The following is a 14,815-nucleotide window of genomic DNA, read 5'->3' on the forward strand; positions in this document are numbered from 1 at the left end:
GGGTTTTGTTAACTCCCTCCCTCTCACTTCATGGGAAGTTTCCTATATGTTAACTTCCCCAAACTGATGCATTAAATTGGACAGTGTGTGGCAATTCCATTAAGCACATAAGGAATACATCTCTATTCTGAAAGAGAGAAACTAAAAAGCAAGAATAAGAGAAAGGTCTTGGTTTTGCATAAAAGAAAATCCAGTGCATTGTTATAGCGTGGAAGGAAGGAAACTGAGTTTCTAATCATCAAGAAACTCATAAAGGGAAGGAGGAGAGGTGAAAACAAAAGGCAATCAGAGAAAGCATTAGGGAAGAACACTAGAAAGAAATAGCAATGGACCAGGTATTCTCTAACCTTATACTATAACATGTAAATGTCATAAATGTCAAGATCCTAAATCAAGGGTTCTTATGAACCATTAAAGGCTCAACGTAAAGTTTATCTAAAAGTTTTAAAAAGCACTAGCATGAGATTCCACCTCGATTGGATCAGTTTCCAACCACTGGAATTTTTTGTTCATGAGATAGAACATGTAAGATGAATTCACTTGAGTGAGTTTTTTAAACTTACTTTTCATCTTAGCCCTCAATTCTAAGGAAATCTAATAGTTTAGATCTACTTGTTAATTCAAACCGTTGGATTTTCCTAGAATTGATGGCTAGGAAAACTTACTCCAGTGGATCTCTACCCTAATATAAATGTAAAAATGTTTTGTTTAGTAAAGATTAGAAACATTACACAATTACATTATACATCTCTCTTCTTATAAGATTATCTTTTGTAAATAATCTATCTTATGGTAGTTGAAGATATAATGCTCCATCGTGGCTAGCATTCAACATGGATGAAGAAAGCCATGTATGAGCTGGTTTTACCTAAAAGCTAGCACCACAGAGTCCATTGTCTAGAGTGTCTATTAGGCACACGGATCGCTTATCCCCAATTGTGTCTCGATTTCTGTAAAACACCTTGTAACTCATGAAAAGTTGGACGTCCTAATCACAGAGCTCAAGACACCAATGCTAACTCTAGATATTACTAATTCTCACGAAAGTACTTTTTGTTTTTCATATTTACTTTTATCTAGTTAATATTTGTTAACTATCTTTTATTATAACATTCTATATTAACGGTAGGAGTAAACTAATTATTAATAATTTCTTAAACGGATAAATAAATATAACTTTTCTCTCTCCAAAAGCAACAAATCAAGTCAATTTTGCTATTTCTTTTTCATAACCCTCACATTTATGACTCTCTTTAGTAGGTGATATGATACAACATGTTAAAATAAAGAGGCCTGAGATCCTAACCCAGAGTTAATGGGAGACGTTAAGTTTTAGCGACGTTTTGATAAGGCCATAAAATGAATCAAAAACCCTAATTAGTGATAATGAATTTTTTGTAGGTATCCTCCCTCAAGGACTATTTTTTTTCGGGATGCATAATTACCCCAATAATTGTTGCTTTTAGGAATCGAACCATTGATCGAACTACTAGACCAATATCTTGTTAGTCAACTATAATGAATTTGGATTTGGGCATTGAGATTTGAGAGTAAATCAAATCAAATAAGCAATGTACAAAAGTAGTAGCTACATTTAGAAACATGGCTCACGACGACTACAACATGCAGCACAACAAAGCCGTTGACTATCGAACTCGAAGCCGAAAAGGTTAGCAACAAAGAAACCAAAATCAAAACCCCCGATTTCCCTAGAAAGTAAGACTCATTCAATAGAACGCATACTCCCTAATCCCTATAAGAGTATAAGGGTCTAACCTAAAAGATAAGTTCATTTTGCTTATAATTGGTATGTTAGAATAAAGATATGATGTCGGAAATCATGTGACAAATCATGCCTCGTACCATTTACTCATTTTTCAATATTAAATGTATTAAATATTTTTAATATTAAATAGAATATACAACATATCATATCATTCATTTTGAGTATAAAATGCATTAAATCTTTCCATATACTTCATATCACATCATTCTTATAGTTTTTCACATTACAACATTTACTAACTTTGTCTCAATAATAAATTTTTTACTTGGTTAACAATGATAATTTCAACTATTTAGAAAAAATGTATGGTTTATTGAGAGATAAAATTCACATATGGTTATTATGGTGTACACGAGACATTTTTATTTCAACAAATAATTCATTTAGCATGTTGTATATTTTATAGACAAAGTTCAATATATGATCTCAAATCAGTAGCATATTTGCTATCTCATAATCATGTGTTATTTCATGTATTATTATTTATAATTAATTGAAAAAATATATATAAATTAAAAAATTCATAATTAAGTATATTTCTGATTAATTACAAGTAATGAAGGATACACTTTTTGGGACTGCTCGAACAATTTTATTCATTTAAGTGGTGGGCTTCAGAGATCGGGCTTAGAAGGTAAAGAAGTGGCCCAATAGTAGTAGAAAACTAGAAATGAAATTGTTCCTCTTGAAGTTGAAAACTGAGCTTAGAATCTGATACTGAGCGCGGAATAATGGAAGGTGAGAGGCTATGGATTCAGATCCCTTCACTATTTATACTATTAGCCTCTCTTTTATTATCACACTCCAAAACCATTCTCTCTGACTCTGTTACTCCTCACGAAGCTAAACAACTCAGAGATGAGGTATCTTCATACACATTCTCTCTCATTTCCTAATTCTATTTCATTTCATTTTAAATCATAATTTAATTCAATTTAATGAGTTATATATAGGTTCGTGAAATGTTTTATCACGCTTTTAATGGATATATGGATAATGCTTTTCCACTCGATGAATTGAGACCTTTATCTTGTGCTGGTGAAGATACTCTTGGTGGTTATGCCTTAACTTTGGTAATCATATATTTTTTCTTTTCAATTCGATTATTTTTGTTATAAGTGAAATTATGAATTTCTGTGATGTTCAAATTGAGTTTGAAACAGATTGACTCGTTGGACACGTTGGCTTTACTAGGTGATCGCCAAAACTTTGCGGCTTCTGTTGAATGGATTGGTAAAAATCTCCGATTTGATATTGTGAGTAGTTAATTTAGTTATATGGCGACACTGTGTTTTCTCATTTGTTAGTTAATTTGTTTTATTATAGATAATGTATGTTGCATTGGTTGGTTGGTTGCAGAATAAAACAGTTTCTGTGTTTGAAACTACTATTAGAGTTATTGGAGGATTGGTTTCAGCTCATCTCATTGCCATTGATGATGCTACGGTATGTATCCGTTATACATATACGTACATACATGTTTGTCCGAGGAAACTAATATATATGAAAGAAGAAAAAAGAGAGGAAATTGATGCTCATTAAAAATAAATAAGAAAACTATTTATTTCTATATTTATTTTTGTAGTTTTTATATGTGGAAAATATGGGATACATTATTTTTAATAATGTTTCTATTGAATTATCTTCATGTTTATTGTTTGCAGGGCATGAGAGTTCCATTGTATGATAATCAGTTACTTAACTTAGCTGAGGATCTTGCTAGGAGGTTGTTACCTGCTTTTGATACTCCTACAGGTATTACTCATCGCGTACATAATTATACCTGTCTTTTAGTGACATTACTCAATTACTCCATTTGTCTTTCTCATTTCCTGAATTAATAAATTTTATTTTCATCTCTTTTTTTTAAAACAAATTTGTATATTTTTCTTTAGAATTCTCATACACCATGGTGAAGAATGATGATAGTGTTCATTGCAAAACTCTTGGTGCTTCATATAGGATGTTTAGTTATGAGGGTTGAAATTTGCCCTATTTTGTAAAGGGAAAGTCCAGAGAAGAGAATATTGCTTTACGGTTTTACCTCCTTAATATTGCTACGTGTTGAATCTCCTTTGCCATGTTGTATTGCAGGTATTCCATTTGGATCTGTTAATCTGTTATATGGAGTTGATAAACACGAAAGCAAGGTAATGCCTTTACCAATGCTTTCTCCTTTTATGTTAGAATATACGTGTCTTCTAGTGTTTTCTAGTCATTGATATAGTAAGTGGCTAATGACGTCAAGTGATACATGAGAAACAAAATTAGCACAAGAGATGGTTTGGACACTGATGTTTGCTCCACCCCTTTTTTGGGGGGAGGGGAAGGTAGGGGACAAAGAATAAATCTAATGAGAGGAAATGAAAAAATTACAAGGAGAAAGGACAAGGAATCCTCGTAAATGAACTTCAAAATGTTCATGTTCTTTACACCAAATAGGTGCCAAATGCCTACTCTTATCCCACTAATTTGACCATTGACCCAACAATTAACTGAGTCAATCATTGATTTGAGTTTAATAACACTGATTAAGTGGTCCAAAATGTATCAGAACAAGACAACTGAGTGACATTGGTGCAATTTTATATAACCAAGGGATGCAACAGATACTAACTAGAAAACAGTGTGGCACAGTTCACGAGGCTCCCAGTTAGTGGGTCTGGGGAGGGTAGATGTATGCAGCCTTACCACCTCAAGCGGAAAGACTATTTCCAGGATTTGAACCCGTTACTTTAAGGTCACTAAGCAACAATCTTACCGTTGTGTCAAACACGCACTTTTGTAACAAATATTAACTATAAGGACAATATGTACAATTTTTTTTCCAGGGTTTGCCAATTTTTAAATTGCGGTTGCAGTTACGGTTACTGCGATTGCGGTCATTGTGGCCGTTTCGATGCGGATTGTTGTCGTTGCGGTATAAATTATTTTGTGAGTAAAAAAATATTTTTGATATCAATGCAGTGTGATGCGGCCCGATGCAGTTGCGTTGGGCCTAATGTGACCCAAATGTAGTCCGATGCGATTGCGTTGTGGCCCGTTGCAGTCACATCATTGTGATTTGGTGTCGGTGGTTACTGCAAGCGCAATATTGCGGCCGCATCACATGATGTTGTCTGCAATTTAACCTGGTATATGAGTGTGTCTGCCCCTGTTTGGGAGCGCATTTGGGGGAGGACTGTTACCTTCTAGAGTCTTTTCCCTGTGACTATAACCTTTGCCTTGGAACGATACTTCTGGTGAGTTTTCTTGTTAATCCTTTCAGTTTCTAACTTCCTCAACTTACCATCAATATTTCCTTCTTAGCAAACCCATTACGAATTCTAAAGCTCCCTTGAAAGTAAATTGTTTTGTCTGATCAGTGGTAATTAAAAAGATTTATGCAAATTAATCATTGTAGATTCACAGGCCTCATGCTTTCTCCTGTTATTTGGTAGAAATAAAAATGTCAAATTTATAGTAGTGTACTAGTGTGCTGTTTTTGCATTTGGTTGGAGCAGAATTCTTTGCATCATTAAGGGTTAAGTTTATGGCCTCTCCTTGGTGTTCACTGTTCAGCTCTTGTATGTTTGAAGGGGTGCATTTTCCCAGATGTAGATAGAATGGCACAATGGGGGTGCTGTGCTACCTTCTTGAGTTTTTACATGTTTCTTGTGTTTAGAATTTTTTGTTTTGAAGATATATAATCCCCCTCAGTTTTATTTCTCCTTTATTCTCTAATGAAAATATGAAATTTCCAATTGTCATTTAACTTAAAATTTTATAAATAAATGTCTTTTTCTTAAAAAAGTTCGAAAAGATATTTATGCATTCAATTCCTATTTATTGTGTTAATATTAATGAAGTAAGGAACCTTTAAAACAAAGGGAGGGAATATAAGTTTTCTGTGGTTGCTGTCTAGTGGAGAACTAGAACGTAGGTTTTTAGTTAACTTTTCATTTTGTTTAATATCTTTTGTACTTTATTGCTTTGTTGGTTATCGTATATATCTTCAGCGTGTTTCATGTTGTGTTAAAAATCAGTACCTTTGTGCTTAGATAACATCAACTGCTGGTGGTGGGACCTTGACTCTTGAATTTGGAGTTCTAAGCCGTTTGACAAACGATCCTAGTAAGTTTTTCTCAGATCAAATTTTCTATTCTTCACTCTCTCATTGAAGGAGGGAGGTCATATTGTTATTTACAGTCCTTTGTGAATTCTTGACATGCAGTTTTTGAACATGTCACCAAGAATGCCGTTCTTGGACTTTGGGCTCGTCGTTCAAAGCTTAATCTGGTTGGTGCTCATATTAATGTTTTTACAGGTGAATGGACACAGAAGGTACATGACACATTACATTTGTTGGAAGTTACATCACAAACAGTTTTAAGCAAAATATATATCTATATAGTATATCTTATATCATGACTATATATTTTATGGCATCATTTCATCTATTTTTATGAATATTTATTTATTTATAATAGTGGAGCTATGAAAAATGTAGAATGTTATGCTCTACCTTCTTTACCAATTATAGTGCCTTTTATTCTTATAATCCTATTCCTCTTTTATCTACTTGTGTACTATCATGTAAGACACATATACATGTCCAATTTTCTCTTTCTCTCCCTTGTATCATATCAGACTGGATTCTCAACATTGACCTAAACCTTAGTAAAACCTACTTTCAGCTAAAAGAAATAATGGATTGATTCTTATTTGTAGATAGAGTATGTTTGAGTAATTCAAAGTTAATGCACTCTTTCTTTTCCACGGATTTTGGGATTTGTACTTAGTTCCGTCTTGGGAGAGAGGAGCTCTGACGTTTGGACCAGGTAGAGGGGACATAAATCTGCAGTTTGGGTTTTGGGAGGCTTCTTCTAGTTTAGGATAGGTCTTGCACAGTTTCAGCCTGCAATTTTAAGGTTGTTCAGAGTGCTACATGTTTTCCATGTGGTACCTAGGAATTGTAGACATTGGAGGGTGCAATTTGGCGAGAAGATTACCTACCTAGGTTTGACAAGTCTAACTAAGTTTGCACAAGTTTGAGTTTAGCTGATTTTGAGCTTCATTACCTCTGGCATAATTGCCTTTGGTTTTTTCTCTCTCCCAACCAATTTTTAGTTGTTACTGGAGGAGTGTTGCGATTATGGATAGTTCAAACTTTCTTGGGTCAGTAGTGTGAGACATGGCTGAGACAAATACTGAATTAATTGAGATAAGTGGGTGGAAAGAACTGACTGAAGAGACACTGTTACGTCAGAGCAAGAGATGCTGGTTGAATTTCTCTCATTTACAAGGATTGCTGATCGGAAGCTACTGGGGAAAAAGTAAGTATTTCAGTGGAGTAGGATTATCCAATTGTATTGGTCTAGTGTTGACAAAGAATAGCATCTCTCTGATAATTCATTCCCTTAGAAGATGTAGGTAGCAAAGGAGGAATCAGAAACTGGAGGATGATAAGTTTTATGATCAATTTCGTAAAACCTTACATTTGTCGACTAGTGCTGCATGGAACGTTGCAATTATATAGTTAAGGAATTGTGGTAGATATATGGCGACACACATTGTTAAGTGTAGACATCTGCAACCAGCACCTAGCCTTCACATGACAGAAATAAGAGTCATTATGCTGTTGCTCTATTAGTATATTAGAGGTTTATTTTAGCTCTGCATATTCAAATATTCTGATTAATTAATGAAATATTGTGTTTTTTCTCATTGTCATGTCACATTCTTCTGCTGTTTCTCTTTCCCTAAAAGTTGTAATTCTTTAAAATAAGTGAACATTTGCTTTGTATCTTCTATCTGGAACCTGAGGGCCTTTGGTGTGGAAAGAAAAATTGATAAAGGTAATTAGAATATGCTCCCCCCCCCCCTTAAAAAGAAAAAATACTTCGCGTGTATAAAAAAAGAATTTAAGATGTTGATAATGAATTGTTGGGTAAAACAAGGAAGCTGTGGCTGTGACTTTACCTCAGGATTATGGCTTGAACTTATATTTCTGCTAATTTTTTTCAGTTATTTAGGTCTTTCTCCACCTGAATATTTCCAACCATTTAGGACATAGATGCCTCCTACATTTTTGCATCAGCAGCAATTACAGCTGTTTCTTTGCCATTTTGCAGGATGCTGGGATAGGAACTAGTATCGACTCTTTCTATGAGTATCTGTTGAAGGTTAGTAACATGAATTGACACGGTGATGCCTCTTTCAAGCAACTTGTGCTTACTTTTATTCCATGACTGTGTAGAAGAACCACTGTTCTTATGACCGACTATCTAGATTCATTTTGATAAACTGAAATGTACCCATAATATTGTAGTAACTATATTTTGCATTTTTTTATGCTAATCCGTTTCCCGGTGTCTCTTTGTGCAAGCACACATGTTTCTTTTTTTTCTTGTTCTGCTCTACTGTATAGTTTGATTCTTTGGTCTCAAGTAAAACTACTCACTGATATTCTTCTGGTGTTCACATTTCTCTTCATTTTTCGTCTTCACATTTTGTCTTGTTTAGGAGCTGATTAGGTGCTTTCTTTGTCAATTAATTAATTTATTATTAAAATGTTTAAAAAAGTTTCTCTTTTCTCTACCTTAAATAAATATATTAAAGTACCTACCATAGTACCATTATATTCTTCCTATAACTACAATTTTTGAACATAATTAACAAGATTAAATATTTTTACAGAGAATTCCTCTTTTTATAATTTTCCCATTTTTTGCGCTTTACTTAGTTAATATTGCATTGGGCTCTCTCTGTTAACTGATTTTGTTTTCCATACATGACATTTCAGGCTTATTTATTATTTGGAGATGAGGAGTACCTGTATATATTCCAAGAAGCTTACACTGCTGCCATGCATTATCTTTTCCATGACCCTTGGTAAAAGTTTGTGGCTGTGTTGTATATGCTGGACCTGTTCTCTATAGTTCTTTGAAACTCATCATTATGTTTAAATTGACATGTATTTCAAGTTTGAAACTTGAACTTGTGTTTATGTTTGTAGGTATGTAGAAGTTAATATGGACTCCGCGGCAATTGTCTGGCCATTATTTAACAGTCTGCAAGCATTTTGGCCTGGTCTTCAGGTTGTTCTTTTATGCTATTTATATAATATAGTTCTTGCAGTTGACTCTGGATAAATAATAATATTATGTTTAGGGCTAAGTGAAACATGTATTGTTGCAAGGTTTTAGCTGGAGATATCGATCCTGCAATTCGTACCCATGCTGCCTTCTTGAGTGTCTGGAGAAAATATGGTTTTACCCCTGAGGGATTTAATCTTGCTAGTCTCAGTGTTCAGGTATATTTAATAATTAATACTAACACCTGATAGCTGATATGGCTATTAAGATATTTTTTAGTTATAACTTGAGCATTTTAGGGAAATTGATGATCTGATGCACCTAAATTTGAATAATGTACTGTCATAAAAGTTTCCAGTTGAAATCTTTGTTCATATTCGAAATAAGTAGTTTTTATTAAAAAACAAAAGAATCTTATTAGAGAGAAATTAGGGAAATTACACCAGGGGATGACAATAAATCTGTCAAACAGAAAAGTCAAGGTACACAAATGAAAAATCAAGAATACCGGAAGGCTGAGAGTCTATATCAGAAATTTCGTCTCTCTTCACACAGTGCGAGCAGGTCTCTAAATCAACAAATTTCTACCCCAAAACAAGTTTAAGGAAAAGAGGCACCCTTGGAATTGAGAGCATTGGCTAAGAGGAAATGCGACAAAGAATTGATTAAACTGCATACAGCATACTGCCAGAACATTTAAAATGAACTAGGAAAAAAGTTCTTTATAGGAAGACACACAGATTATCAAATGTCTGGGGAAGATTGTATCAAAGGAATTTTAGCTTGATATAATGCAAGAACAAGTTACCTACTGTTTTGAAGATGGATCTAAACATAATATCAAGAGAAATAAAAGTTTGTGGTAAAAAAATGAGTATGTGCTCTAGCTTTGATACCATGTCAACAATCTGAGCGAAAAGACATGAACAAGTTTCTGTATTTCTCGGCATTAGTCCTCTCAAGAGGAATGTCGATTATATTTTCTCGCTTATGAGAGTGTTCATCTCCTTCTTTTCTTTTACGAGAATGTTTGTCAATTTTAGTAATACTCATCTATTGATGTTCTTAGCTGAAGTCATAGTAATGACCGCCCTTATCTTCCCTCCTCTCTAAAGAGCTCCTTGCAAGTTAGTGGTCTTATCGGTGACTTGAACTCCTTTTCTAGTGGTCTTCCTCAACGTCATCCACTGGACTTCTGAGTTCATCTTCTGTTTTTGTTCCTATCCATAGAACCCTTTCTATTAGAGCCCTCTTTCTTGTCCAAATGGCTAGTTTCTGGTAGGGGGATTTGAAATTCATGGCGTGACACGTATCTTTGCTCAGGTGTAGGTATTATGCCAAGCTTATCCAATTTCATGCATGCTTGCAACTTTGTTCAATTATTTCTGATATTTGTGAAATGTGTCTGCTCTTTTCTCCCCTTATATCAGCATGGCCAAAAGAGTTACCCGTTGAGGCCTGAGTTAATTGAGAGCACCTATTGGCTGTACAAAGCTACCAGAGATTCCAGGTTTGCTTATATCTGTTTTTAATATTAACTTTCGTACTAGCATACTACTGTCTTAGACGCTGTACATTGCCCTGTTTACTAATGTAACATAAGACTAGTGCTGTACAGCCTTAAGTACTTACAAATTCAAAGGAAGGATTCTCTCTAAATATCCTGTCTTTACACGTTAGTTACCTATGCCGTTTTTATTTACTGCTTGAAAAAGTCTGCATCCCATTTTTTTTCAATCTCATCATTGTACTCTCTTTCTATCTAAATATTATTCAACAACTCAATCTTCGCTTCTGCTCAATAATATAAATAGATGGATGGTTTTCACTGGATTTTTGTGGATTTTTTTGTTGTTAATATTCTTCTTTTGCTTTTAGAGGTTTCCTTATAATCATTTGGTGGTCTACTTTTAAGATCTTTTTTCTTTCTCTCCTAAAATAGAAAGGAGTTACTTTTTCTTCAACTTCTATTAACTTTTATGTTGAGAATTGACACTCAAGCTTTAGTTTATTGACATAGAACTTGATTCTTTCATGTGTTTCTTTGTAGATATCTTGATGCTGGACGGGACATGGTTGCCAGTTTACAATACGGGACTCGATGCCCATGTGGATATTGTCACATTTCAGATGTTGAGCATCACAAGCAGGAAGATCACATGGAAAGCTTCTTCCTTGCTGAGACAGTATGAATAAACTCAACTGAAGTTAATTTTGAGAACACATGCCCTCATAAACTTTTTAGAGGGTGAGCCTCAATGCAACAATAAGGTCATGGGTTTAAATCCTGGAAATAGCCTATTTGCTTGTGAGGATAAGTCGTCTATATACACCTACCCTCCCTAGACCTCACTAGGTGGGAACATTGTGCATTTGCTTGCCTTGCTTTTGCCTCAAACTTTTTCAAACCCAAAAAACAAAAAAATATGAATACTATCTTTTCAGTTGTTTTTCCTTCTAAACAAATATGATATTGACATTTTTTTACTGGAGCATTATTGCTTTCTAAGTTCGCTTGGATAGGTAGATAAATCTTTATTTTTGGCTCCAATTGATGTCTCTTGTAGGATTGAGAATTGTGTGGAAGATTAAGATTTTAGGTGAGGATTTAATACAATATGTCTAGGACTAAATCTCCTAAAAAATTAAGCTCCTTTTAGGTTGATGTTCAGGAATGGTTTTATATTGGGAACTGTTGCATTCTGTTTGACTTTCTCTGTTTTGTTTCTTTATAAACTATGCCTCATACTAGTCGTAACATTTGTTTTATCTTTTCATATTTCCATTTTTCTATTATTTGTTTGTAAGAGAAATTCTGCTAATAACCTATGTTACAATTAGGTCAAGTATCTGTGGCTTCTATTTGATTTGGCCGTGGGTCCTGCTAACCTTGTTGAAAATGGACCATACAAGTGAGTGGGCTATGCATTTAAAATTTAGTTGCTGAACTTTTACAATAAATTGAGTTATTTCTTGACTGTACATTTTGCTTCGAAACAGGTATATATTCAGCACCGAAGGCCATTTACTCCCTGCTACTCCGCAAATCTCCCTAGTGAGGGAACATTGTTTATACCATGGGGCCTATTGTAGAAGTGGCGATCTGAGACAAACTCACTTCATGTCGGAGGCTGACAATGATAAGCAAGAATCCAATGATAGTAGATCTTATGAAAGTTGGACTAAAGCTACGTATTCATCTGACTACACTACTTTTGAGCCAACCAGAGTTTCAGGTTTGATCAAGGTACTCAGTAATCTTTCCTCCTGTCACTCTTGGGTCCTTTCTTTCCTTCCTTCCACAGTACTGGTGTTACATATGCTGAATATTGCTCTTGGACCCTCTATTTCCCCCTCTTCACTATTACAGTTTGTCACTGTGGTCTATTTCTATATGTGTTAAGTTGCTGTAGGACTTCAATGGATAGATTTCTTCACATTAATTTCACTTAAAACAACAACCAGAAGTTTAAAAATGAAAATACCTGGTTATGACTTGGGCTCTGCCGCATATTTTCTATTTCTCATTCCACTCACGTGAGAAGATTAAAAGCAGTTTAATTTTTGCAAGAGTTTGTTACCCTTTTGGCCTTTTCTATTTAAAATTAGTTTAATACTGTGGCATCAATATGACTACTAGTTGGTATATTGACAACTCTGACATGCATTGGGATTGGACTTTTCAACAACCTGCAGACTATTTATAGCTGCTTAACCAGCATATCGAATATATCAACATTGTTTATTGTCTTTGGGATAATCACCTAATAATAGACCACAAATTGCTTGGTTCAAAGTTCAAACTTGAAACTCAGGCTGTGTTGGAGTTTGAGAGAGAATGGGGCGGAATAGAAGGGCATGGGATGGAAGGGAAAAAAGTGACCTTCACCATTTTTGCATGATAAATAGGGGAAGAAAGGGAAAAGTAAATGGTTGCAGTTTTTTTGCAGGATAGAAGAAATTCATTAAGATAAAGAGAAGATGGTTAGAAAGAGTTAGGAGGATAAGATATTCTACATAAGTAAAACAAAAATAGAAAACAAAGACCACATGCTTTACATCAAATGGAAGCCAAATACCAACGGGCGTTGGTTCAAGTGGTACATGCTTGATTTCCCTTAAGCAAGAACCCGGGTTCAAGTCTTGTGGATGAAAAAAATGCCCGTTGGGAGAGTTAGCCCCACTTACCTGTGGATGTGCCCGGCTCGGACAGGATTGCCTCCAGTGCAAGGATACCTGTGGGAAACCAAAAACAAATGGAAGCCAAATGCCAACCAAAGATGCTGTTTAATTTATTTTTAGATGCCATCATGTCATTGTCCATGTCTTCTAAGCCGTGTCTCATGATCATGCCCTTGCTTTATATGTTTGAAGTGATATAAACTTTTTAGCTGAAAGTTCCTGCCAATGGATAATGAAGTGGCAAACACACTCAACTGATTCAAAAATAAATAGCAATAGTTCTATAGATATCTGATTTCTATTCTCCTGGTTTTGGACATTTTTATGTTATATTTCAAGTTGGAACAGTTGATTCACGTTGAGTGTTATAATTCTGCAGGGTGTCTGTCCAGGACTAAACCATGGACAGAAGTTTGGTATATCATATGTGCACCCAGCTGATGAACATCGTGATTATGAAATCATCCACCAGAAAGAATCAACAGCTGTACAAAGTCATTCAGTAATGGTTCTTCCTAGCCAGAGTTCCGATCATTTGATATCCGATGATAGCAGTAACCATAATGAAGATAGGCGGACCAGTTAGGCAGATGTTACTTCTTGAATTGTGAGACTTATGGTGCTAATAGAAACCAAGATGATAAGCCCAGAAACATAGGCATTCTTAGATCTCAGCTATACAAAGAGGATTTGTGGGGAAGGATAACTTACAAAGGTTTTTACTGCCCAAAAACGTCATAATTCAGGTTCTCCACCTGAAATATTTATCTTTTTGTTAGTTTGTTCATTTCGGCAACTGTGGATACAATGAGAATGGAGCTAAGAGTTTAGTTATGGATGAAGTAACCCCTTGGTTTGAGTGACAGTATAGTACCTCCTAATCATGATTGGGCTCGTGTAAAAGAGTAATGTAATTTTGTTGTACAATTGTTTTCTTATGAGTTCTGTAACACATTGTCATAGAAGTTTAATCCATGTACATATCGGACCACAGTTTCAATTGCTGAGAGTTGACAAATGTTACACATCCATTTTGCTCAGTTCTATGTCTAAGAAGCGCTCAAAGTTGCTATAATTCTGTCCTACAATGGGTCATTTTATGTGACTGATTGGTTAAAAAAATATTTAATAATTATACTTAAATTTTAGTACATTTTTTTAATCAATCACAGCTCATAGAACAAAGTTATACAATTTGTGGGATAATAGATATATTCCCATTTTATATAGACTCTAAGTTTCCAATTTAATCAAAGTTTTCATAATTATCTAGCTAGATCTCATTTTTAATTATTTTCTATAGCATTTGTCACTGGCTTAATAATTTCATTTGGTTACCATTATAATCATTGATTTCTTCGACCTCTGCTGGCAATAGTTTGGGATTTGTTAGTACTATATATTTATTTGCTACTCGACAATAGAGAGCATATACGATGGAAAAGGTAGATAATATAAGGAATTAAGAGATGTTTATGCAATTTAATTTGTATGATGAACTCCACATTTTTGGCTTTTAATGCATAAGTTTAAGAATAATTTGTGTTAATTTTGGGGAAATCTCTTAGAAAATCACTTTCAAGACATCGATCTCTATATCACAACACAAGTAGAAGTCATTAATCATTTTCATTGGTGTTGATGAAGGACTCTTTCTAATATGATTGTTGTTGTTGGTTGAGACAAAGGGCACATGAAGTTCATGACATATTTGTGTCAACCAAGAGATGTTTCAATATTATACGAATGATTTTCACAAGTTTACTCATAA

At 34.5% G+C, this 14,815-nt stretch overlaps 1 protein-coding gene across 2 annotated transcripts; it reads left to right on the forward strand.

Moving 5' to 3' along the window:
- On the forward strand, positions 2,435 to 14,113 carry LOC109336475 (alpha-mannosidase I MNS4). Of its 2 annotated transcripts, none has more exons than XM_019573089.1 (17): positions 2,435 to 2,649; positions 2,740 to 2,859; positions 2,981 to 3,019; positions 3,146 to 3,232; positions 3,451 to 3,541; positions 3,881 to 3,936; positions 5,827 to 5,899; positions 6,000 to 6,109; positions 7,900 to 7,950; positions 8,571 to 8,659; positions 8,784 to 8,865; positions 8,967 to 9,080; positions 10,293 to 10,372; positions 10,913 to 11,048; positions 11,704 to 11,774; positions 11,863 to 12,109; positions 13,424 to 14,113. In XM_019573089.1, exons 1-17 carry the CDS (start codon positions 2,518 to 2,520, stop codon positions 13,628 to 13,630), a joined length of 1,785 nt encoding a protein of 594 aa, XP_019428634.1. In that variant the 5' UTR covers positions 2,435 to 2,517; the 3' UTR covers positions 13,631 to 14,113. The 2 variants fall into 2 exon arrangements, with proteins under 2 accessions (XP_019428634.1, XP_019428633.1); XM_019573088.1 differs by having other exon boundaries at positions 2,436 to 2,649; positions 2,950 to 3,042.

Source organism: Lupinus angustifolius, chromosome LG20, assembly GCF_001865875.1.
Source record: "Lupinus angustifolius cultivar Tanjil chromosome LG20, LupAngTanjil_v1.0, whole genome shotgun sequence".
NCBI classification, from domain to species: domain Eukaryota; kingdom Viridiplantae; phylum Streptophyta; class Magnoliopsida; order Fabales; family Fabaceae; genus Lupinus; species Lupinus angustifolius.